The sequence below is a fragment of the Amaranthus tricolor genome, chromosome 1 (assembly GCF_026212465.1).
Source record: "Amaranthus tricolor cultivar Red isolate AtriRed21 chromosome 1, ASM2621246v1, whole genome shotgun sequence".
Lineage (NCBI taxonomy): Eukaryota > Viridiplantae > Streptophyta > Magnoliopsida > Caryophyllales > Amaranthaceae > Amaranthus > Amaranthus tricolor.
This window is the reverse complement of record NC_080047.1, coordinates 14,657,151-14,683,595: the sequence shown is the minus strand read 5'-3', so window position 1 is coordinate 14,683,595 and position 26,445 is coordinate 14,657,151. Positions and strand designations below refer to the sequence as shown.

Below are 26,445 nucleotides of genomic sequence, written 5' to 3'. Positions count from 1 at the left end.
ATCCCAAAGATGTCGTAATAAGCATTAATTTCAAGTTAACAGTTAAAGTTTTTTTGTAAATTTTTTGAAAAAATAAAAAATTAAAGTCGCGCAAAATTTACGACTTGATCTAGATCAAGTTGCAGAAACGAGTGACCTAGGCTAAGTAGCAAAATTTATGCAACTTGTTCTATTGTTATTTTTTTTTTTTTACATTTTTTCTTTATTTTTATTTTTTATTTTGTTTTTATTTGTGTTTCTTTAAATTATTTTCTATTAATATTTACCGAAACATTATGAAAACTTAGGTGGTGACGATATAGATTTCAACTAGATTAATTACGAATAGGGAATTCAAATCATTAAATGAATTGCATGCTTAAGTGGACCAGATAATAATTGTTATCGATTTTCATTTCACTTGTGCATCTTATAAACAAAAAGAGGATCATTCCGCTGTTAGTCATTATCGACGATGCCAATGTTAGGTTTAGAGGTCAGTTACATGACCTTGATAATATCGCTTGACTAGGATCCACAAGTAGGACATGTGGTTGTCGATTTATGATTATTGACTTTTGTCATAAACTTGGAGAAAGATATAGAAGTTGAAAGTGTGTCCTAGTGATAAAGCAACACACATGACACAACCATCCATTTACAGTTTACAGAGATGGTCGTGTAAAAGCAAGTAGGTTGTCGATTGACATTCAAGAACATATAAGAGAGCTAAGTGTGATTGCATGCAACTAGTTTTTACAATGAAATTGATCGAGCAGAAATGTCCTGAAGTTTATGCTAGTATGAATCTAATACATAACCTCAGACAAGCTAGTATGGATTAGAAGGTCGCTGACGTTGAAACTCTCGCTAGTTAACATCTTCGTCCTACGGAGCGCACTCATTAGCTCCCATGTGTTTTCAGAAGGTGCTTCCGGCAACAAACCACTAATACACAACCCAAGTATGTGTTGCAAGTCGTCCAACATCATAGTCATCTCCCTAAAGGGCATGTGAAAGATGTTGGTATTCGATTGCCACCTATCAACAAAAGCAGATATCAAAGCACAATCAATGTGTTGATGCAAGATAGATACACATCACGTCTATTGGACCAAAGAAGTATTGGACAACTCTAAGTACAACTCATCAGACATATCTCTAAGTATGATGATGGTCTTCACCGTCTTCTTCCAAAAATGACACTCTAGAATCGAAGGTGTATGCTCACTACCCTCATATATCACCCTAACTATGTGCCCTCCATATCTAGGCAACATTATAATATATATATATATATATATATATATATATATATATATGTCCACCTAGTTGGGGAGTAATAACAACATAATCCCTATTGGATGTATGCCTACGTTTCCTAACCCGGGGAGCAACATCTTCCACAGGGCTCTCTTTTGGGGCATGAAGATCAACAAAAGAACTAGACCCAACTTGTTTACACACAAATCCGCCCCTTTGTCTTCATGTAATAGCAATTTGTTGTTTGTCCCACAGATACTATGTCTCTCCTCCTCGTCACTTGACCTCAAATAAATATGTGTGTTCATAAGGTCTTCCATATGTAAAGGGGTGTGTAAAAATATCTAGTCTTAATTATTCGATTTAGAATATCCAAAAGTCGATTTAAAAAATCGGATAATTTACCCAAAATTTTAAAACTAAATAATTTGTACCAAATATCCAATTTTTAAACGGTATATCGAACCCAAATCCAGATTGAAATATTTACAAAACGAATATCCAAATGTCCGAATTTTAAATTTTGATTTATATATATATATATATATATATATATATATATATATATATATATATATATATATATAATATATATATATATATATATATATATATATATATATATATAATATATATATATATATATATATATATATATTATATATATATATATATATATATATATATATATATATATATATATTATATATATATATATATATATATATATATATATATATTATATATATATATATATATATATATATATATATATTATATATATATATATATATATATATATATATATATATATATATATATATATATATTATGGTAAAGTTCCAGTAACACTCAAGCTTATATGAGAACCGTGAATCAATCTCCTTGATAAAAATGTGTTAATTTTTTACAGAAAATGTGTTACTTTTGTTTTTTAAAAAAAAAAAAGCTTGTACTTTTTAGCAAAATAAGTGTTATTTTCAGAAAAAAAAAATCAAAAAAACAAACATATTACAAAGTAACATGTTTTTTTGAAAAGTAACACTTTTTTTCATAGTTTTTTTCAGAATTTTTTTCTTAAAGTAACACTTTTTTGTCTAATAGTATCATAAAAAAGAGTAACACCATTTAAGTAAAAAGTAACACTTTTTTGTCAAGCAGATTTGTTCTCACTTGAACTTCTTCCTATATATATATAGTCAATTTCTAGTGAGAACCAAGCTTATATGAGAACCGTGAGAAACAAAAAATCTCCGACAAAAATGTGTTACTTTTTCACATAAAAGGTGTTACTTTTGCACAAAAAAACGTTACTTTTGATTTTAAAAAAATCTGGTACTTTTTAGCAAAAAAGTATTACTTTCAAAAAAAATATATAAATACAAAGTAACAGGTTGTTTTTTTAAAAAAAAAAAGTAACACCTTTTCGTGAGTTTTTTTCAGAATTTTTTTTTTAAAGTAACACTTATTTGCCTAAAAGTATAATTTTTTTTTTTCAAAAAAAGTAATACTTTTTAACCTAAAAGTAACACTTTTGTAGTAAAAAAGTAACACATTTTTGTCAGGCAGATTGGTTATCACGGTTCTTATATAAGGATGGTTCTCACTTGAACTCTTTCATATATATATATATATATATATATATATATATATATATATATATATATATATATATATATATATATATATATATATATATATATATATATATATATATATATATATATTTATATATATTTATATATATATATATACACTAATATTTACAATTCTTAAGTACAACTAAGTTACATAATTAATCTACTTATAATTAAATTAGACTTTTGAATATCCAATCATATTCCCAAAATGATTTTTTTTCGAACTTTAAAAATAAGCTTGATTAAAGAAACCACCGGAGTGAGTTTTAATATTTATGTTTTAAAATCGCATTTTTTATAAAAAAGCCAAAAAATTAAAAGAATTTGAAAATCGGAAATTTGACATTTGACCCGACTTAAAATAGATATTTGAATTTCTGGATATCCGATTTTTTGGACCATACCATTTTCATTATCCGAAAAATTGTTTATTTTAAATTTCTTGTTTCGATTATGAACACCGTTCATATGTGTATGCACCTACTCTAAGGGGCTAGACCGCTGGGTTTGACTTTGTCTAACCATCTTCTCCTGTTTAGCACAATGGGTTGACCCATTATTACCCCTCTCTTTAAGGTCGCCTCCAAGAAGCATTAGTCTTGTAGAGTGCTTTTTGGACTAAGAATAGAATTTTTAATCTTATTGTTTGTTAGTAGATTTGGTCATAGCTAAAGATTTGACTACATATAAGAGTGGTGGGCATGCGACCCAAGTTGACTATTGTTTAGTACGCAAGAGGGATCGGGACTCGTGCTTGGATTGTAAGGTGGTGTTGAGTACAGAGATGTCCGCCCAACACAGGTTATTAGTTCTGGTGTTTAGGATGAGGAAGAAAATTGTAGAGAAGAAGATCGAGGACAGGGGAACGATCATGTGGGGGTGACTTCAGGGGGATGTGGTCACAACCTTGTCGAGCAAGATAACTTCGTTGGCGTTTCCAAATCAGTCTAAGGATGCGAGTGATATGTGGGTGAGCATGGCAGAAACCATTCAAAAAGTGGTAGGAGAGACCTTGGGGATGATATGTGGGTGAACATGGCAAAACCATTCGAAAAGTGGCAGGAGAGACCTTGGGGGTGTCGTCGGGGAAACCAAAAGTGTTTAGAGAGTCGTGGTGGTGGAACGATGAGGTGCAGAATAAGATAAAGGATAAAAACAAGAGATTTAAGAAGCTTATGACATCCACGGAAGAGGAGGAAAGGATATAAAAGAGAGAGAGCTACAAAGAAGCAAAATGGGCAGCAAAGAAAGCGGTAGCAGAGGCAAAAAGCCGTGCTTATGAGGACTTTTATCAGAAGCTTGATACCAAAGAGGGGGAGAAACGTATTTTTAAGTTGGTAAGGAATAGGTCTAGGCAGAAGCAAGACTTAGAAGCAGTGAAATACATCAAAGATGAGGGAGGACGAGTTCTCTTGAGACATGAGGACATCAAAACAAGATGGCGTCAATTTTTCTCTCAACTGCTCAATGAGACTAGGGGGGCAAAGGAGAAGGATAAACAAACTTCTGTCGTCCAAAGACCACAGGGTTATGGGTCAACGAGTGATATTACCACAGAAGAAGTAAAAGAACTCTCAAAAATATGGGGAGAACAAAGGCAGTTAGGCTAGATAATATCCCAATTGAGGTGTGGAGGGGTTTAGGGGAAGAGGGCATTCGTTGGCTGACTAACCTCTTTAATGTTATCTTGAAGACACATAAGATGCTAGAAGAATGGAGGAACAGCACACTAATACCACTGTTTAAAAACAAAGGCGATGCGCAGATATGCGGAAACTATAGAGGAATCAAACTTCTAAGCTACACAATGAAATTATGAGAGAGAGAGTGATAGAGAGGAGAATCAAACAAGAGATGAAGATTAGAGAGAACCAATTCGGTTTTATGCCAGGAAGGTCAACTATTGAGGCTATTCATGTTTTGAGGAGACTGATAGAAAAATATAAGGAGTGGAAAAAGGATTTGCATATGGTGTTCATCGACTTGGAAAAAGCATATGACAGCATACCGCGACGTATCATCTGGGATAGCCTCAAGGCTAGAGGTATATCATTAATGTACATTGAGGTCATACGGGATATGTATGACAGAGTTTCGACTAAAATTCAAACACCGGTAAGAATGACGGAGCCTTTTCCGGTTAAAGTAGGATTGCATCAGGGATTAGCACTATGTCCTTTCATTTTTACGGTCATAACGGAAGAAATTTCTAAATCTATCTGGGAGACAGTACCGTGGTGTATGCTAGACCTGATCAAACAACGGGCCGGGTCGGGTTCGGGCCGTGCCTAGTGTAAAAAAGCAGCCCGTCGTTGCGGGCCGGGCCAAATTGCGGGCCGAAAACTTCCTGCCCAAACCCATACTATGCGGGCTTGCGGGCTTATATTTTATATTATTTATAGATAATTAAAAACACAAATTACAAATAATTGAAATACACAAATACAATTGTTACATATTATAAATAATTTAAAACACAAATTAAAAGTCATTGAAATAAACAAATACAAAATAATCAAAATATTTAACTAATTAATGAATTGACAATCGTCATCTTCACGATCTACCTCTTCTTCCTCCTCTTCAGCATTAAAAATGGTAGACCGACCTTGATGCAATATGGAAAAAAAGTACTACAATCAACTAATTAAAAAATACAACTCAGAATAATAATTGGAATAAATTAACTAATATATCAAAAATAATATTTATACCAGAAATATTTATATACCAGAATCACAGACACAATCAAATCAATACATACATACTAAAATTTCTAACAAATAGCATTCCAAATACACAAATCACAGACAATTTCTAACAGAATGTATTATGTAAGAAACTGCCATAGTGCCATTGAAAGAAAAATCTTAATCAAATTGAAACTGCCATAGTGTCATTGTAAGAAACTACCCAGACAAATTCCTCCAAACAAATTAAGAAAAATCTTAATTAAGAGAATCAAAACAAACTATACAGAGAAGATCGAAGATTAAAAGTCATTGAAAGATTGAAGATTAAAGACAGAGAAGATTAAAGACAGAAGATTAAAGACACAAATTATACAAAGAAGAACGAGTTGTCAAATTGGTCGTATGAATCTTGACATTCAACTTGCACCGCCAAATCTAACTAAAATCTTAATCAACGATTTTACCCAGACAAATTCCTCCAAACAAAACTGCCATTTGAATAGATTCGTGGAGATGGAGAAGGAAGTCTTTTGAATATTGAAATTGATAATTTTAAAAGAAAATACTAAATAGAATTAGTGAATTACCTTGATGAAGATTTTTGATTGAGTTTGAGTCTTTGAGAGTTGAGAGCAGTGAGATGAGAATGAGAGTGAGTGTGACGGCGTGACTGAGTTTCAGAGGGAGAATAGGGTTTAGTGATTTTGAGAGATGAGTGAGAAATGAGAATGATACTGCATTACTGCTTCTTGAATCTTGGGCATTACCTTTTATTTATTTCTGATTTCTGTCTATTAGTATTACTAGTACTAGGGCATTACCTCCTTTCGGGCCGGGTCGGGCCAAAAGCAAATCCCAAACCCGTCCCAAAAAAAGGGCCACTTATTGTATACCCAAACCCGCCCATCGGGCCATATTTTAACACCCAAACCCTCACTTTTTCGGGCCGGGCCGGCGGGTCGGGCCACTCATGATCCCCTCTAGTGTATGCTATTCGCTGACGATATTGTGTTGGTTGCAGAAACTAAAGAGGAAGTTAGTAATAAGTTGGATGATTGGGGGGAAATTCTAGAAGGTAAAGGGTTGCGCATTAGTCGTACGAAGACCGTATATTTGCGTTGCGACTTTAGTGGAACATCGTCGACCGGCAATCCAGAGGTGTCCATTGGTGAAAATGTTACGAGTATGACGAAGTGCGGGTATTTGGGATCGATCATTCAGAGCAATGGGGAGATTGACGAAGATGTCAATCATGAAATACATGCGGGTTGGCTCAGGTAGCGAGCAGCCACCGGGGTGCTATGTGATAGAAAGTTCCCAAGTAAGTTAAAAGGGAAATTTTACCGAGTGGCGATCAGACCTACTTTGTTGTATGGGACAGAATGTTGCCCGTAAAGAAGATTTTTGTACATAAGATGGAAGTTACAGAAATGCGTATGCTGACATAGATATGCAGGAACACTTTGATGAATCGAATTAGGAATCAAGAGTTTAGAGACAAACTAGGGGTTGCTCCTATTTCTGCAAAAATGTGGGAAAATAATTGAGATGGTTTAGACATGTGCAGAGAAAGACTTTTGACGCTCCAATAAGGAGAATAGAAAGTCTCATAGTAGAGGGTAAGAGGAGTCAAGGAAGACCTAGGAGAACTTGGGATGAGCAAATAAAAGTTGACTTGCACAAGTTACACCTCTCGACCTGACCCGGGATAGGGGTAGTTAGAGGCGCCTTATCCCTGCTTTAGACTACTGATTTCCTCTTCACTTACTGGTCGATGTTCTTGTTCTATGGCTTTTACTCGTTCTATTATTATTATCGTTTTCTTTTTAAATTGTTATTTTTACTTTATTTTATTAATATTTGCATTGTATTTACCTTCATTTTATGTTTAAGGATCACGCTTGGGCGATACGATGCAAACATGCGGAGTTACCTTCAGCCTCATTCTTTCTCGAGTCGGGGGACTCTTTGGCCGCGCTCTCTTTATGGGTATGAGTTGCCGTCATCCTTCCCTCCCCAAACCCTGACCATAGTTTTTTATGGTCGGGATACACAGGATATGACGATGATGATTGTTTGTTAGTAGATCTGATTCTAAAATGTGAAATGAATAACAACTCAACCTGATAACCTGACCAATATACAAAGATTCATTTTATACTTCACACAAGAAATAGTGCAGCTGTGCAGGTATCCATTATGAACTCATACCTGAAAATTTCCAAGTACCCGAAACCAGGTTATGCTGCTTTCTTCTTTCTGGCTTATTAATTGCTATCAGTGTGGCCAATAATGTAACAGTAACAGCTCCTATAGTATTATAATCCAATTTCAAGAGATAAGAGTGTTAAGTAATGAAAGAAAATATACTATGTAATGGAATCCATAGAACTTCAAACCACCAAACTCTTATCTACCATGGATAAGTTACCAAGAAAAGTAGAATTCAGAAATCGTAGCCAATATAGCTGCTCAAAAACCTATAACGAATTTAGCATCGATGAACAGTTGGCTAAAATTTCTGGATTACAACAGAGTTCGCAAGACCAGCTTGCTCTACAGTCTGGTCGACATCAGTTAGCTGCTTCGGAGGAAACCCCATCATCTGTAGTGTATAAGCTCCTCTTCTAGCTGGCCTTGATGCATCAATGAAGGCATGAATATCTCTTATTGTATGATGATGGTTGAAGCGTGAGACCATCCGGGTCCCATCTGCCAACCTTAACTGGATTGAGGTTGATGGTAGTTTATCATCAACAATTAGGCCCATCGTTGGAGGAGGGGCAGAGTTGAGAGCAGCAGTAACAGTAGAAGGCTCAGAAGAGTTTGAGCTGCTGTCACCCAATGTCCTCCCAGCACCCTGGAATGCAGCAGGTTTTTCTTTTGGTGGTTCCTGTATACAACAGGAGTTTTAGAACTATACAACTCAAAAACCATCAAGAACGAAAAAAGAAAATAACAAAGAAATTATACATACAGAGTAGTTCTCATTCCTCCTCACAAGATTAACATTGACTGCAGTCTTCCTGTCAGCTGGTTGTAGCTCCTCTGGGCACTCAGAATTTTTTATGCTCTACACGTAGATTTTAAACATAAAGAGCACAAATAAATGAACAATCACATTAAGAAAAGAATAATCAACCAAGAAATAGTTCTTTAAAAGAAAATATAAAGCATGTCTCCTAAATATATTGGCATTTACTTTAAATTTTGAGGGGGTGGGAACAGGTTGAAAACCTATATATGTCCTCCGTCTTTTAATAGTTGCAACATTTCTCCCTAGAAGCTCTCATGTGTGGGGAAAAAATGTTCAACTATCAAAAGATGGAGCAGACTATAGAGGTTGTAGAATAAAAATAGAAGTGTTCGTATAGCAAATGAAAAATATGAAACAGTGAAGACATTTTGTCAGTCAATATATACAATCCTTGTTAACCATTTCAAATCATTGACACTACAGCACAAATATAAACGTTTGATAGCAGATTTTAAATCCAAAATAAAGAGACGAGTCTAACACTATGACATGCATTCATACATACAAATAAAAAAAGCTGCCTCATCCCAACAAACAAAATTGGAAAATAGTAGAGACTTCACATTTCAAGCAGATGCAACCCACCCCTCTATTGTCCCCCAAATATTTTAATTAAAATCACAAAAGTGTTGCGAAGAAAGACATTATGGAGAAATACCTCCAGAATTTGAGCATTTTCTTCATCATCAAATCTCCTCAAAGGACCATCATCTACTGTAAAACCATTACGCCAAAAGGTGATTGTATGAGTGACAGCTTCAGGAGGGCGCTCACGAGCAGAAGATGGGACCACCTCCCCAGAGAGCAATCTAGCTGTTCCAGAAAAGCTTCTTGAGCTTGAAGATGGACGATGAACATCAGCTGGTCCTTCAAGAGCTCCCATGCGTCTAGCCTGCTCAAAAATCGCCTCAACATGATTATCATTGGAAGGATCTTGCACAACCATACCACTGCAGAAGAAGAATACAGTTCGACAAATTAATTAAAAGTTCCATAAGAGAGTTATTATCATGTCCAATGAATAGTTTCTTCATAAAGCTTCTAAAGAGAAGTTTGATGTATTCAAAATTAGAATAGCCATTGCCATTGCCAAACCTCAAATATTATCAGTTTGATTTTTTCCTTATTGATCCTAAATTCGCAGTACCAATTAGAAAACGCACAGAAACCAAAACCGAGTCAAGCGTCATGTAAGCAAATTAGGATAGTCATTGCCATGGGAAAACCTCAAAAATATTAAACCAGCACTATCCATTCGCACACTCACAATAATCAAAGTGGAGCATTTGACAGTACGAATAACACATACATCAATGGGGAATCTATGCCAGAGCCTGCCTAGAGCATGGGCTGGTATATTTGATTGAAAACCCTATTAATATTGAAATATGTAACATATAACACATGATGGTACTCGAGTTGGTTGGTGACTATTTGACCCACTGTACACAAGTATTTTGGAATTTGCAAACATCTTATAGCTTGAAAGCAAGAGGAGATGATTGATTAAGCAAGTATCAAAATTAGGTTAAACCTAATTAACTCAATATCCACATGAAAAAGATTTTTCACTATTGTAGTAATGAATTCATCTAAACAACAAAAATCCATAACCTTCAAACTAAAAACCAAAAAAATGAACACTATTATAATAAAATTTTACCTTTTCTCACCACCGGTGAAATACTGAGGAGGATGATCATGACTATGATCAGAATCACTATCCTCAGAAGAATTGTGGTTCAGATCAGCTAAAGTACGAACACCACCAACACGACCACGACTTCTCCGCGATTTAGAAGTTCCTCCATAATTATTATCCTTATTCTCAGACGTTCTACGCGATCGTAGATTGTAAAGCGATCGAACTCCAGAAGGAGGAGAATGAGATCGAGAACGTGAAGGGGAAGGAGATAGAGATGCTGAAGGAGAAGACGGAGATGGAGAGACGATATCTGCTTCAGTATCTGCCTCTTGAGCAGCAGAATCTAGGATTGGGTTGGCGACAGAAGGAGCAGAGTTGGATTCGAAGAAGGTAGAGACTGCGGCGTCGACATCAAAATTGTGACTTTCGAGGAAGAATTGAGCTTCTTCAGGAGAAGAAGATGTAATCTCCATGAAAGAGTCGATTAAATTTTGGTGCTCCGACGCCATTGTTGTGGTTGCTAATGCTGTGATTTGAGTTCTGAATTTTAGGTTTCGAGTGTTTTATTAAGAAAAAGTGATTTAGTATAGAACCGAGTACTAACTACTAACTCCACCAAGTCCAATTTCTTTCTTTACTTTTTCTCAAAGCAATGCTCTAATTAATATTGAATCAACATTTAATTTATTTCTATCTCATTTTGTCCAATGTATAATACTCCTGGTATTTAATATCTCATCTCTTCTAATCAAATATATTAAGGGGCCGTTTGATTGGGGTAATAATCAAAGGAAAAGGGAATGAAAATACCCAATTTTCTTTGTTGTTGTTTGTTTATCACTTTCTATCATTTCCTTTTCCCATTTTAATTTTGGATTTACCCCAAACTATTATACTCTCATTCCCCACCCCCCCTACACTTTCTCATTCCATTCCCCGCTTTATTATCCATCATTTAAAATTTGAACTTTGATTTATGAGTATTGTTATAATTCGCCGCTCTTTTCATTTTATCGCCACCCCCTAAATAAAATTACGAATTTGTCCCTGGACTTTAAAAATTACGAATTTGCCATTGGACTTAATAACACTATTATCAACTAAATTAATAAAAAAAATATTAATAAAAAGTTAAAAATTAATTAACAACTAAATTTTAAGTAATATATTATTATTATTATTATATTAAAAAATAATTAAACATTCAAATAAATTATTTAAATTCAAAACTAATTATTATAATAACATTATCATAATATAATATTATATTAAAATAAAATAATTTATTACAACATTTATTTAAATAACAATCACTTAAAAAATAAATTAATTAAACAAAAAATTTCATAATTCGAAATTAAAAAAAAAATTTAAAAAGTACCAGTCGCACTTTTTGTGCGACGGGTAATTTTTTTTTAAAAAAATTGTTATTAATTTTATTTTTATTATTATTGCTATTGTTGTTGTTGTTGTTGTTGTTTTTGTTGTTGTTGTTGTTGTTATTATTATTATTATTATTATTATTATTATTTGTAATCAATAGAGCTAGAAAGATATTATTTAGAGTTATGTTTTTTTTTTCTTCATATTACAGGAAAAGATGATGCAGGTTAATGATATTTTTTTAAAAAATAAGTTTTTTAAGTTTATCATATAATAACTAGTTATTTTTGGAAAAAATATAAAGAATTTAAAAACTCATAATTTGATTCCTTAACTTGAACCAAACAGTCACAAAGGGAATCAATGAGCATTTCATTCCGTTTCCTGAACATAGCCAAACGACTAGGCTAAATTAGGGGAATCCATTCCTTTCTCCTTCATTCCCTTTCCTCATTCCATTCCGATTCCCTTGTGCGAACCAAACGGCCCCTAAGGTTATTTGGCAGGTGGGTATGAGAGTTAAGAGACGATGATCGAAATTTAAAATGAGACTTTGAGATGAAACTTGAATTGAAACTTTGAAAATTAATATCTCATGTCCTTATTTAGCAAATGATAAAAATTGATAAAATTACATAAAAATTAATTATATTTACAAAGTTGTCCTTATAGCTCTCTACTTTTCTTTACTTTCGTTAATGGCAAAAATATTTTTTCATAACTATCTAAGTCTCAACCCAAAATACTATCCTCTTCCAAGACTTTTTTGTGGGACTTTCCCCTTCCCAAGTCTCAACCTATGTATAAGTTTCAACATTTATCAATTTTCATTCCCCTCCTCAAACAAACAATGAACTTTTTACAATCCTACTTCAAAAATCTCAATCCCCAACCTCAATTCTCTCTTGCCAAACACACCCTAGGGGCTAAGAGTACTACTTTTATTCCTTGATGAAGTTTCCATGACGAAATTAACAAAATTAAAATCTTTTATACGGTGAATTTATTATTTTACTTGTATAGAACTCGTGCATTGCACGGAGTTTTGTAGAATGTTTTTTTTTATAATGTGAATTTTAAATAATTGTGCAATTGCATATATATTATCTTAATGAAAGTATTGTAATATAAATAAAATGTAATAATGTATTCAAATTGTTTATAACAACATAATGTCTCAATAAATAATAAAATAATAAAAAATAATTAAAAAATAAAATTGCATATTATCATTAAGAAAAAATAATAATTTTAAAAATTATAATAATAATATATTTAAATGAATAACAACATAGAAACTCAATTCATTCTAGATGGAATGTAACTACCAAAAAAAACTTTCCTAATATTACTGGAAACTAATCTATTTGATTGTAAAATTTATTGTATTAAAAAAATAGTGATTTTTTTTACTTTTTATTAAAGTCTCAACCTAATTATTTTGATTGTAATAATATATGCTATAATTATATTTGAGAATTTCCTAATAATTTCATTGTATTTTGTATTAAAGGAAAATAGTTAGATTTTTTGTGTATAATATCTTCAAAAGAATAAATTACCATTCTTCAATAATTGTACCAATTTCAAATGGAAAAACATTTTATATAAAAGGAAAATATTGAGATTTTGTGCATGTTGCCACTTATATTTAAGATTACATAGTAAATAACTGTTAGACTGCTATGTTAGTTTGAATTATCAATTATTTTGCTGTATTTGGCAAATGACTTTTAGATTGACATTTGTCATTTAGCAGCAAAATTATAGTATTGCATGATTGAATGATAAATTTGATTGAAGAAAAGCAAGGATTATAAATATTAAAAAATATTAAAAGAAAGTTAATTGGAAAAATATAGGAGTTAACATGTGAGGACCATCAACATTATTAAAATATTAAAATGAGAATGACTAAGGTTTTTTTTGGTCAAAAATTTGTGATATAAATAAAAAGATTGTTTATGAGAACAACAAATAGAATTGTCAAAATGACAAATATTTTAAGATAGGGAAAGAGTATTTGACAATGCACTAATTCTAAGAAAAATGGAGTGACCACATTCCACATAGGGATGAATGGCTAAAGAAAAAGGCAAGAGAAAATGTAATAATTTAATGATAATTAGTAAATGTTTAAATCTTAAGAAGATATAAGTAAGAAAAAAGTTATCAAACAAGAGATATTGGATGTGAATATGCCACAAGGGAAAATATGATATTTAATTAGAATAGGAAGGTGTATAATTTTTTATTATCTTTTCTGTATTGGAACATATAATCACCGATTACAATATATAGCCTCACTTACAAATTACAATAACTCACTAATATACTCACCCATCCACTTTTCTTAATTCTTGTAGCATCGCCTTTAGGAACAATCTCATAGGGAGATATGAGTAATTTTCGATAGAGTAGTTTTTTTTTTTTTTTTTTTTTTTTTTACATTTAGTGCTTGGGCTAACTTCTAAAAGTGTTTCTCTAATTAAGATACAAAATTAGGCCAAAGTCCAAACACAATCTTTTTTAGATATAGAAATGATATTTGAGGGAGTGAAATGTAACTTCTAAAGTGTATAAAAGCATAAACTACAATTTATAACTTTTCATTTTAAATCTCAAAAAAACTCTAACCTATTACTCCATAGAAGTAACATTCATCCCTTCTAAAAAATAACCGATCATATTCAATTTTATTAGAAAATAAATTTATTTCTCATAAAGAAATTCTGAAAAATATCAATAGTAAGATGCCAAAGGAATAGAGAAAAAACACATTTATTTCACTAAAACAAAGGGGAAGCTCAATTATGTGGGAGTTATATAGGTTGGGATGACATGTGGATAAAATTATACGGGTTTCGCACCGTAGTTGCCTCAGTTGAGGCGGATATGGATATAATTTTGGTGGGTAATGGATGCGTAAGGATATGAAAAGTCTTTGCCATGGGTAGTGGGTAGGTGGTTGATATGATTTCGAAAGTCTAATTTTTTAGTGAGAATTATTAAATTTATATAATGAATATTGTTGAATTGTTGTCTCTTGCTTAATTAGGTTTTTGAGTAAATTGGTTCTTTATCTTATTTAAAGAATTAGCATTTCATCAATCAGCATCATCATCATCGTACTTAATGTATCCTACCCATAAAATACTATGATCAAGGTCTGGGGGAAGGGAGGCGACAACCCATACTCATAAAAAAAGTGCAGCCAAAATGCCCCCCGATTCTAATAAGATTTTCAGAATGATAGGTTCCTGCAACGAATACATATGGATGTTAGGTAAAAGCATATTTTTTATTTTCGATCAAGAGCCCTAAAATTTAAAATTTTTAATTATTACTAAAACAAAACACTGCTGACATTATTATTTTTTAATTTTGCTTACGTACCTCAACAAAAAAATTTCCCCCCAAGACTTAATGATGATGCCATTGATATTATGATTAATATTATTACTTTCTAACTAAGACTATATATTATTCATAATGATTGATTTTATATTTTTTAGGTCACACCATTTAATGTATTAGAAAATCATATATTTTATTTTATTTTATTTTATTATTTATAAAATCTTTTCAATTTTATTAATTAAATGAGTATTATTTAGTGTATTGGATATTTTAAAATGGTTAAAACATAATATACTTTTATTAGGATTTTTTTGTTATTTATACTATTGGTTACTTAAATATAATGCTTAATTCTAATATGATTTAGGTCGTGACTAGCTTCTTCTTCTTCTTTTTTTTTTTCTTATGAGGAGAGGTCGTGACTGGCTCTATGCAAGTCACTTATATTTTTTATGTCAAAAAATTATTTTTTTGTTTAAACTTTTGTATAATAATTTTACATATTTTTATGTTAAATTTGATTTTGAAGTGTGTTATTAATAGTTGTAATCAAAGTTGTTAATATCGGGGTTCTACTTAGAATAGTTTACATCGGTAGAATCGAATCGTAGAATCGTACGATTCTACAAATAAACATAAATATATTAAAATATATAGTATTTTATCATTATTATCCATTTTAAAAGTCTAAATTTATAAATTAAAGTATCTTTGACTTTATTTTTAAGAGTGTAAAGAAAACTTTTTAATAATTAGTTTAAATCTTCAAACCAATTAAGAAATTTATTTTTTAAAATTTTTCCTGATAATACATTTGAAATTTATTTATATAAGTGAAAGAAATTAGTGAAAGATGGTTGTAACACCCTGTAATTTATCAGGTTTAAAAATATAATATAATAAAATAAAATAAATAAGTATTATTAAATTTTAATTATTTACATAGATAATTATAAGAAATAAAGTAAGTTAAGTTTTAACGGTAACGCGTTTTATCGCGTACGTTGTTATCGCATGGCGTTTCTTTTCTGTTTTAACAATAATATAATAATTACTTAATTAATTAATTAAAAAAAATTTAAGGGAAGGGGGAAGGTGGCCGGTTGTGAGGAGTAGGGGAGGAGTCTTGTAACTCCTCTCATAATTGTGTATTATGGCACATTAAGTTCATTGTTTTAATTGTCTTCTTATCCTTAAGCTTCATTTGAATTCCTCACCATTCTAGCTTTTTAAGAGAACACAGAAATTCAGAAAAATTCTTCCTTCTTCCTTCTTGTTTCGACTCACTTCAAAGAAAAAAAAAATTCTTTTGTTCCATCCAATCTTTTGATCAAAGGGGTAAGTTTAATTGAATTGTTAATTATAGATTTAATATATTAGATTTCTAAGATGAATTATATTTTATGTATGATAATATCCTATGACTTTTAGGAGGATTGAGTATATTTTCTTTATATGTAATTTGCTCTAATAATCCTTTAACAAACTTCAATTGTTAAATGGATTAAGTTATGTTTCTTTCAAAAAAAAAAAAAAAACTTCTTGATCAATATCCTTTAACAAAATTTAAATTTGTTATAAGAATTAAAAATTTAGTTTATATTGATATTTAAATAAATTTCTTATGGTTTACATTTCTCTAACAAAATTTCAATTTGTTAGAAGAAATTTAAAAGGTATGAATCAAGTAATGTAGTCATCCAAGAATTTATAAATCCTTTAGCAAATTTGATTTGCTTGAAGGATTGTGTTTATATATATGTCTTGATTTAAAAGGGTGATTTGGTTTTATGATTCTCTACAAAAATTTTATTTTGTTAAGAAAATTAAGTATTTAATTTAATTATCATAATTTATGAAACTTTAAGTTTCTTGAAGGATTTTGTGGATGGGCATGTTTCTTTCTATTTGATGACTTATATGCTTTGTTGATGGGGTTTTGTGTATTAATATATGTGTGGAAATATCAAATGGTTGTGTGATAGAAAAATTGGTCTTGTTTGTTTTATCTTAGTAGTTGTGAATGTGGCCTTGTTAGATTTATTTTGGTCATGAGATTTAAAGGGTTAATAATTTGAATAATGTATATATAAAAATAATAATAATAATAAAATAATAGGAATTACCTTTTCGGGCAGCAGTTTCTGCCTCGGTGTTGGCGCCGATTCGGAAACATTAGTCGTGTTCCATTGTTTTATGTATCCGATGCGTTAAAAACTCGTTAAACGCTTAAAATAATTAAAAATAGTAATTGGATATTAGAAATTATGAAATTTGATACCCAAGGTAATTGACGCGTTCCGGACACAGTGGCGAAGTCGGATTTTCCATTTGAATTTTCTAAACTGTCCGAATTGACCATTTAAGTTTCTGGTTAAAATTTAAAGTTTGGAACTATTGGGAATTGGATGAAAACATTTAAAATTATCAAGTCTTAGTAATATCTTAGTAGTATGGAGTGGATTAAATGTGTAAACACAATCTAATACGTGACCGTTTTGTGTGTGTGTGTTATTTAGGACCTCGATTCATAAGAGGGCGAAATTACTATCGTGATTAGACTTCGTTTGTTGGCAGCGCTTAAAGGTACACGCTTAGACCATACTGTTTATGTGGTTGTGCAAGTAGTGTTGTTTCATTTCTAATCGAGACATTGTAAATCACATAAGGATTAGACATCTCAAATAATTTGAAAGAAGATAATTGGAAATTGAGAATTTATATGTTTGTTACCCAAAGAGGTTAACGTTTTGGTTTGTATCATGTTACCCAAAGGGGTTAACGTTTTGGTTTGGATTATTACAATTATTGTTCCCATGACAGTTTTGGATCATTACGGTCACCATGGGGGTATGCATACTTTTGCCTTTGACGACCCGAACTGGACGGGCAACGTCTTAGGTCGGTGGTTGCCTTGGGATTAGCTCTCCCAAGTGTATTCCTCCAAAAGGATTGGATTTATGCTTGAATGACCCGAACAGGACGGACAACGTTACAAGTTGGAATTATCTAATAATAAATGTATTAGAGCCTATGCATGCTAGTAGTATCGTTAAATCGTAGAATCGGATCGTTAAATCGTAGAATCGTAGAATCGTGTTATGATTCTACATCTAAAAATTTTATTCCAACTAGAATTGTAAGATTCTACAACTTTACGAATCTACCTGCGATTCAAATCGCTCTTTTTTTTTTGGATCGTAAAATTGTAGAATCGTATATCAGAATCGCGATTTTAATAACAATGGTTGTAATACTTTATGCTCCATAAATTAATGTAATACTTCCTCCTATTCACCATAGATGTCTCAATTTCATATTTAGTCAGTCACCTTAAATGTCTCATTTCTATTTTGGATATGTTAACTTTACCAATTTACCCATATAAAACCTAGCCTTTTCAAATCTTTATACCTACTAACCCCACTTTACTCCTATTAAAATTTAAAAACAAAGCCAAATGGGACACATTAGGTGAATATGAGGGAGTACTTATTTTATTTTTGTCAGCATAAATTGCTATTTTATTTTTTATTTGAAAAACTCATAATTTTATATTATATACTCCAAGTACAGATTATTTGTCTTTTTATTCAAAATAAAAAAATAAATGTATAAATATTATTACATTAAATATATAATCAAATTTTTTGTCTTTTATTTTGTTAAGAACTAAATTTTCAAAATCATCTGTATTTACAATGTAAAATATAATATAAATTATACAATATATGTAATGTATACAACTATTCAAAGCAAATTGAAATAAAACTATGACGTAAAATGTATTTCTTAAAATAATATAAAAATTTAAAAATTTAATAAAGCAGTATTCCACCGTCATCACTATCAAATAAATGAGCAAAGTCAAATACATATGGATGCTAGATCATCATTTTTACAATTCTACGCATATAGAATTGATGAATGCATATAATACTCTCTTCTATTTATAGAAAATGAGAAATTTGAATTTTATACTAAAATCAAAAAGGGGTGGGAATCACTTATACTATATTATTATAGTAAAGGTATAACTATAAAAAAAATGACAAAAATAAAAACATTTAATTGGCCCAATAAAAACCCAATCCTTATAATTCGCCACCCTTTTCATTTTTTCGCCACCCCCTAGTAAATTACCATATTGCCCTTGGTTTTTGAAAAAATTACAATTATGCCATTGAAGCTAAAATTTTCTATATAAACCACAATCACACTAAAAATACTCTCACTACAACTAAAAACCAACATACAAAAGCAAAATTTGGGAGCAAAAATTAAGTTCAATCCGGAATTTATCAATCGAGGTAAGTTATTTGTAATTAAATTTAATCACGGAAAAAAAAAATATATTATAGGAGTCGCCCAGATCTGGGCGACTGGACCCCGGTTCAGTCGCCTAATTTTAGGCGACTGAACCGGGGTCGAGCCGCCCAGATTTGGGCGACTCCTATTATTTTTTATTTTTATTTTTATTTTTATTTATTATTAAATAAATGTTTATGTTTTGTATATATAAAAATTTTTGTTTTTTAATTTTTTCCTTATATTTAGGAAAAATATATTTAAAGTTTGAAATTTAAAAAAAAACCTGATTTTTATTAATAAATTAAGTTATTTGTAATTAAATTTAATCACGAAAAAAAAAAAAAATTAAAGGAGTCGCCCAGATCTGGGCGACTGGACCCCGGTTCAGTCGCCTAATTTTAGGCGACTGAACCGGGGTCGAGCCGCCCAGATCTGGGCGACTCCTATAATTTTTTATTTTTTTTTTATTTTTTCCGTATGTATTTTATTAATTTTATTATTATTAATTTAATTATTATTATTATTGTATTGTTATTTTTGTTAATATTAAATATATGTTAATGTTATTATTATTAATATTATTATTATTATTGTGATTGTTAATTTTGTATTATTAAATATATGCTAATGTTGTTATTATTAATTTTATTATTATTATTGTTATTGTTTTCCATATTTTATTTATGATTATTATGTATTTAGAAATATTATTATTTATAATATTGAATGAAACCGTAAAAAATTGTAGAAAATGGCTGGTAATCAAGGAAAAGGAAAGGGTTTTTTTAGGCAATTGTTGAGAGGTAATAGTTCTAGGCCTACCTTACTCAGAGGGGACCCGCATGAGAGAGGGGTCACGGGTTCTGCTAGGAGGGCTAGGCAGGAAGAGGCGGCCAGACACAGTGAGGCCCAAAGGTCGAGTACGCTGAACCAAGTGCGTACTCATTTTGATGACCAGGCTGATAGCCTCCAGAGTAGTTGGGGGGTTTATAGTGATGATGATAATGATGCTGATGATGTTCAGTTCCAAGGTCCTGAGCCTGCCCCATTGGACTGGACTATAGTTCGTGGCCCCGAAGGCAGATTTGCCCGTGGCGGCCCTAGTTCTTCCGCCGCATCTGAGCGTGCAGGAGGAAGTTTTGTCGATAATGAGCCGCCACGGGGCAGGCCCTCACAGTCCACTAACACAGACTGGTTAGTGACATCACCCCAGCCCGGGGGGCCGACAGATACGCGACTGATCCCTAGCTATGGCGGGCACATAGCTAAACTTATTTATGACGGCTCCGAGCGTACGCCTCCGATTCTGGAGTGCCGTATTAGGAAGAGACCGGTGGAGTCCATCATCGGATTGAGGGATTTGTCCGTTGAGCTAGTCGATTTTCTACCTTCCACTTCCCTCGGTCGACTACCGGTCATTATGCACCAGCACATCGACTCTGCTTTGATATCGGCGTTCGTCGAGAGGTGGCAGCCGGATACGAACACCTTTCACATGCCCTGGGGAGAGATGACGATTATGTTGCACGACGTGCAACGCATATTGGACATTTCTATTGATGGTTCTCTGCCGGCTGAGCCTTCGGAGGCGGAGTGGGAGGTTGGTATCACCAATCTGGTCGGCGAGCCTCTGTCTGAGCTTCGACGTAAAGGTTCATTCACCAGCGGATGCATAAGCGTTGCTGAACTGATGCGGCTGTGTCATAGGTCGCATGCCTTGGATACCCAGACCACAGCGTACTACATGGCTGTCATTGGCTCTACCTTGTTGGCGGATAAGACCAGGACTGGCATGCGACCTCACCCGATAGTTGTCGTCAACGACGATGAACAGGACGTGGCTTGGGGTGCGGTGACTTTGGCGTTCTTGTACAGGCAGCTCGGAATGGCATCTAGGGCTGGTTGCAAGACCATTGCTGGATGCCTCACATTGCTCCAGACATGGATCTATGAGTACTTCCCCGCTTTCCGCCCTCATCCTCGCCGAGATGATGTGCCAAACACGACTAGGGCGGAGATGTGGACGCCGAAGAAAGTAGGTCGTGAGCTGGACAGGTTGATATCATTCCGCAAGGTTCTGGACTCAATGACAGAGACTCAGGTATTTTACATTACATTTTGTCATGCATGTTGTTTTTTATGTGTAGGAAATTTGTTTTTTAACTTGGCCTGTAAGCAGGTTGAATGGACTCCCTACAATTGTGGAGCTGCTGCGTTGCTGCATGAGCACCTACGCACCACAATCATCGGGGGTATCACCTGCTTTGATGTTGTGGAGGTGTATTTGCCGGAGCGGGCATTGCGACAGATTGGGTTCGTGCAGTCTATTCCTCCAGCTCCTATGAGACCAGCCAAGGCTCTTCGATCGGCACACGGAACCTACTCCGTGACCTTTCCTTCTTCTGCTGCTGCATTTGTGGAGGCGTGGAGTAGGTTCCCCTACAGTGGCCGCCTTGTTGAGCAGGGACTTCGACGGGCTACTGTTCCTTCAGAGACTGAACCTAATTACGTTGAATGGTTCAGAGTTTGCTCGCACCCGTACATATCCCGAGACGAATTGCTGGCTTCCGGTCCTGGTCCTGGTCAGAGCAGATCTGATTACGTGAGTTTTATTATAAATTTTTTTTCAAGTTTCTTTTATTTAATGATTTAATAACGCACATTGTACTGTTGTGTTTTCAGTTCGCGAAAGAATGGGCCAGTCGATTCTCTCCAGTGGCAAGACTACCTACGCGGCTTGCGGATTTGAACTCCCGTCAACGACATGCGTTAGAAATATACCTTAATGATTGTAGAGAATTATATGATCAATGGCATACTGATCAAGGGCAAGGCCCTGAATAGTCTGTACTGAAACTATTTTACATTATTTATTGCATTTAATTTCGTCAATGATTGCATTTAATTTACATAAATATACACACTAACCCACATCACACAAATACATGTATATTTGTCTACCAGCATTATAAATTCCTCCTATTAATCAAAGAAATAAATAAATTGTTAACAGCACAAACTGTAGTATAATTATGGATTATATACAACTTTTAATGAATGTCGTGTATAAATTCTATGGAGTATCTAAATTTACAGCATCGTCAGCGGTGTTATTTGTTGGTGGGGGTGCCCCGCGTAGATTATTCCACAGCATAATCCTCGTAGTGAAATTTGTGTCAAGATCTTTCGCGAAATTGTCAGCTGCTTGTTTCCAACGTGGGTGGATCGGCAGCAGAGGGGATGAATCGTCGTTCATAAAAAGTTGAACAAAATGATTTCGATTAACCCAAAGTATATGTATTAGTTTATTTACACTTCTCGCGGCCTGTGATTTTCTTAAAGGAAGAATCAAACAGTTGTTTAATGAATCACCGTTAGCAGAACCATAAAAAGCAATGGCAATGTTAAGAAACGTTGCTGCAGAGTAGAAAGCCATCGGTGCATCGAACCAGTGCATGAAAGGAGCAGGTCCATCGGTGTGTGAACCTACTCTGAATATTGACTCGTCTAGTGACTCATGAGATAGATACAAAGTTAGGTATTGCGCTCTGTTCATTTGCATTTCCATACTCATAGCACGTCTTAAAATAGGCCATGCTTCCTCGCCTCCCAGCTCTGTGACGGCAATTGCTTTAAATCCACAGTTACCATCACCTAACACATCAATCCAGTCGAACAAATAAGGAGGAAGCATGAATGGGATGTAATCAGGCCATGGAAACTGTGAGAAATCACGACCTCCTGGATCATCTACAATAAATGTAAATTAAGTTAATATAACCACAATAACAAATAATTAATGAAAAAAACTAAAAATTAATTCAATTACCGGATAAGTTGAAACTGAACTTAATTCCTACTGAAGATTGCGTCTCTCGGCCACTAGATCTGCCACTTGATCTCCCGCGGGAAGAAGATCTAGACCCTCGACCACGAGAAGATGATCGGCTATATTCAAATGAACTTTTTCTCCTTCTCATGGTTTTACTAGTGCTTGGTCTTCCCTTTCTCGGTGGACTAGCGTAAGGCTCAGGTATATTCGCACCATCTGGGTGTAATTCATATTCAAGTACCTCAGCCATTCGGCGAACAAAAGCGGGATCAGATTTAAGGACTTCATCGACCAGAGATTGAAAGTACTCTTTGTCATTGGCGTTCGCGTTTCGTACTTCTTCATTGGGTTCGTCTCCTACCTCTGTGTACCTCAAAGTACTCCAGAATTCATGAATGTCATCCAAGTACAAAGCACCATGTGATCCAATTTTTATTTGTAAATAACATGCACACGGCAATCCATGGGTTTTTAGAAGTACACAACCGCATTTGTTCAATGCAAAATCACCCAGTTCTAACATGCGGTTAAACTCATTCTGGATCTGCTCCAAGGCATAGAGAGACACGTGGCGATATAGAGGTCTAAAGAAATACTGTCGTAGCGTTCTTGGTACAGAAGTCATGGATTCCTGTAGCGATTGTCGGATTTTAGCTTGTTGATTTGTAATCTGTGCGTGCGCCCTTTTGAAAAGGGTATCGAATGAGCTATTACCGCTACCAAGGTAATACTTAAAAGACGAGTGTTGGCTTTCCACTCTGCTGGTAGTATGGTTACCCAAGTGTAAACAATCATTCGTCCACGCACGCACAAATTTCTCTCTAAGTGGAATCCATGTTCCAGTTAAATACCGAACGACCCTTCGGTTCCTAACCGACCACGTACTGACGATCCCTTCCCATCTCTTTTCATATTCCCGGATTGTAGCACTTTCAACCAAGGGGTTCCATCTACTTTTCCTAAATAACTGCCCTTGTTGATTTTTCTTGCCGCCGCACAACTTGTCCACCATGTTCTCAACATCGTTGCCAATATGCCAGGTGCATAACAAATGACGTACATCTACATTAAACAAAACAGTGAACGTAATTAAGACATTATCAATAGATATAACCACAATAATGAACTCACAAAGCGTTTTTACCTGGGAAGACGTCACGAATAGCTGCAGATAAACATTCGTCACGATCGGTTACAATGACGCTAGGAGTCTGAGCACTGCCGAAAATATCTCTCAATCCCTGCAACACCCATGAGTACGACACAGCCGCCTCATCTCGCATCAAACAAAACGCAACCAAGAAGTTGTGATTTGTTGGCGTCATTCCGATGACTTCACATAGTGGCCACTTTGATTTGTTCGTTTTGTACGTTGTATCTATCAGCACAACATACGGCCACGTACGTATCATTTGGATTGAAGTAGGATTTGCAATTAAAAGTCTGCTCAAGTGCCCGTCATTATCCAACTCTGTCCAGACCACATAATTATGTTCTGTGGCCATATGAAGACAGTGTTGAAGGGGAGTCCTGCCCTCCATTTCATCTCTCCTTATTGATTGCCTAATATTATATATCTGATTCATACTAGCATAAAAACCAGGAAAATTATCTCTAATAGAATTCATAATAAAGGCCGGTTGCATTCCGGTTGCACTAAGCTGTCGTATGTGCTCCCGAATATCTACATTAATCCTCGCCCTTACATGACCATCTCTGTACACCAAGAACGGGTGGTTATGTTTTCCCTTTACACCAGGACACACCCTTACCGTCCAAGGTCTTTCTCCTGGTTTACGACTACTTCCTACAATCATAAATTTACACCCACAACTCCTACTTTTAGAACCAGGTCGGGCAGCATTATCTACATTATCTACATCACCCCTAAGTTTACCATAGCGGTGACATCTTAAATAACAACTAACTCTGGAACGTCCTTCTTTCTTTTTATAAGAAGCACGTGTAAATAGAAAACCGATTGTAATTGCTATCGCATCGGCCCAACTATGTAACTCATCTATGGAGATAAATTCACTATCCGTAACAAAGCGACCCGAGTAGTCTACGTTGTCTCCAAAATTTTCAAACTCCTGCACATTTGAAATGATATAAATTAAGTACATCAATGACTACAATAATAATATTTGGATTAATAATAACAACAACAACAACAATAATAATAATAATAATAATAATAATAATAATAATAATAATAATAATAATAATATTTATAATAATAATAATACTAATAAATAAATAGATAACGATAAATCAAATTAATAATGACAATAACAATAATAATTTTAATAATAATAAAAACATTACGTTAACAAAAAAAATTTAAAAACATTTAAAATAAATAAATAATGACAAGAAAAATAATAACAATAATAATAATAGTTATAACAATAATAAATAAATAAATAATTATAACAATAATAAATAAATAAATAAATAATAGTTATAACAATAATAATAATAACAATAATAATAATAATAATAACAACAAATACAACAATAATAATAATAATTATAACAATAATAAATAAATAAATTACGTAAATTAAAATATTAAAAAATTTAAAAAATAAAAATATCAACAATAAAAATTAAAATAATGACAACAACAATAATAATACTAACAATAATTATAAAAATAATTTAAAAATACATTAATACGTAAATTTAAATTTAAAAAAAAAAAAAAAAAAAAATAGCAGTCGCACAGATCTGGGCGACTGAACCATGGTCCAGTCGCATAAAACTGGGCGACTGAACCATGGTTCAGTCGCCCACTTTTGTGCGACTGGACCATGGTTCAGTCGCCCAGATCTGTGCGACTAGACCATGGTTCAGTCGCCCAGATTTGTGCGACTTGTTTTTTTTTTTTTTTTTTTTTTCCTTCGAACGACAATTTTACGTACCGCATCCGACTCATAGTCGCTTTCGTTAGCCATATTCAACCAACTACGCCTTACAACTTCATTAACACTTTTTAGAGAGATAGTACCAGTTTTTAGTGAGATAGTACCGTGTTTCAATTCGTATTTCAAACGCATCTCAGAGTTCGATATATATAGACAAATCATCCTCATTAAATTCTTAATAGTGTTATTAAGCGTGATTTACATTTATTAATTATTTTTCAACTCCAATGGCATTTTTGTAATTCTTTTAAATCCAGGGGCAATTAAGTAATTTTGGAGGGGGTGGCGAAAAAATAAAAAGGAGTGGCGAAAAATAGCAACACCCAAAAAAATAGCAACACCCTAAAAAAAATGTACCATTTATGAATAGGA

The 26,445-nt window shown here is 33.3% G+C and overlaps 2 protein-coding genes across 2 annotated transcripts; one reads left to right on the top strand and one right to left on the bottom strand.

The window, feature by feature from the left end:
* Positions 1 to 7,824: 7,824 nt before the first annotated feature.
* Positions 7,825 to 10,922, bottom strand: LOC130805276 (plant UBX domain-containing protein 3-like). Its single transcript, XM_057669973.1, has 4 exons — positions 10,276 to 10,922; positions 9,271 to 9,562; positions 8,553 to 8,648; positions 7,825 to 8,468 (listed from the first exon to the last, which is right to left on the bottom strand). Exons 1-4 carry the CDS (start codon positions 10,764 to 10,766, stop codon positions 8,088 to 8,090), a joined length of 1,260 nt encoding a protein of 419 aa, XP_057525956.1. The 5' UTR covers positions 10,767 to 10,922; the 3' UTR covers positions 7,825 to 8,087.
* A 9,955-nt stretch (positions 10,923 to 20,877) lies between these two features.
* LOC130799709 (protein MAINTENANCE OF MERISTEMS-like) lies at positions 20,878 to 21,656 on the top strand. Its single transcript, XM_057662943.1, has 3 exons — positions 20,878 to 21,412; positions 21,491 to 21,537; positions 21,620 to 21,656. The coding sequence occupies exons 1-3, from the start codon at positions 21,002 to 21,004 to the stop codon at positions 21,654 to 21,656; spliced, it is 495 nt and encodes a 164-aa protein (XP_057518926.1). The 5' UTR covers positions 20,878 to 21,001.
* Positions 21,657 to 26,445: the final 4,789 nt, after the last annotated feature.

Bases quoted from the DNA above. Each gene is read 5' to 3' on its own strand.
- LOC130805276 (XM_057669973.1), bottom strand. From the start codon at position 10,766: ATGGCGTCGGAGCACCAAAATTTAATCGACTCTTTCATGGAGATTACA. The intron at 9,563-10,275 runs GTAAAATTTTAT...CTTCTTCTGCAG, and splicing joins TTCACCGGTGGTGAGAAAAG to TGGTATGGTTGTGCAAGATC. The intron at 8,469-8,552 runs GTATGTATAATT...TGTTGTATACAG, and splicing joins GGAGGAATGAGAACTACTCT to GAACCACCAAAAGAAAAACC.
- LOC130799709 (XM_057662943.1), top strand. From the start codon at position 21,002: ATGCGGCTGTGTCATAGGTCGCATGCCTTGGATACCCAGACCACAGCG. The intron at 21,413-21,490 runs GTATTTTACATT...GCCTGTAAGCAG, and splicing joins ACTCAATGACAGAGACTCAG to GTTGAATGGACTCCCTACAA. The intron at 21,538-21,619 runs GCACCTACGCAC...GCATTGCGACAG, and splicing joins GCTGCTGCGTTGCTGCATGA to ATTGGGTTCGTGCAGTCTAT.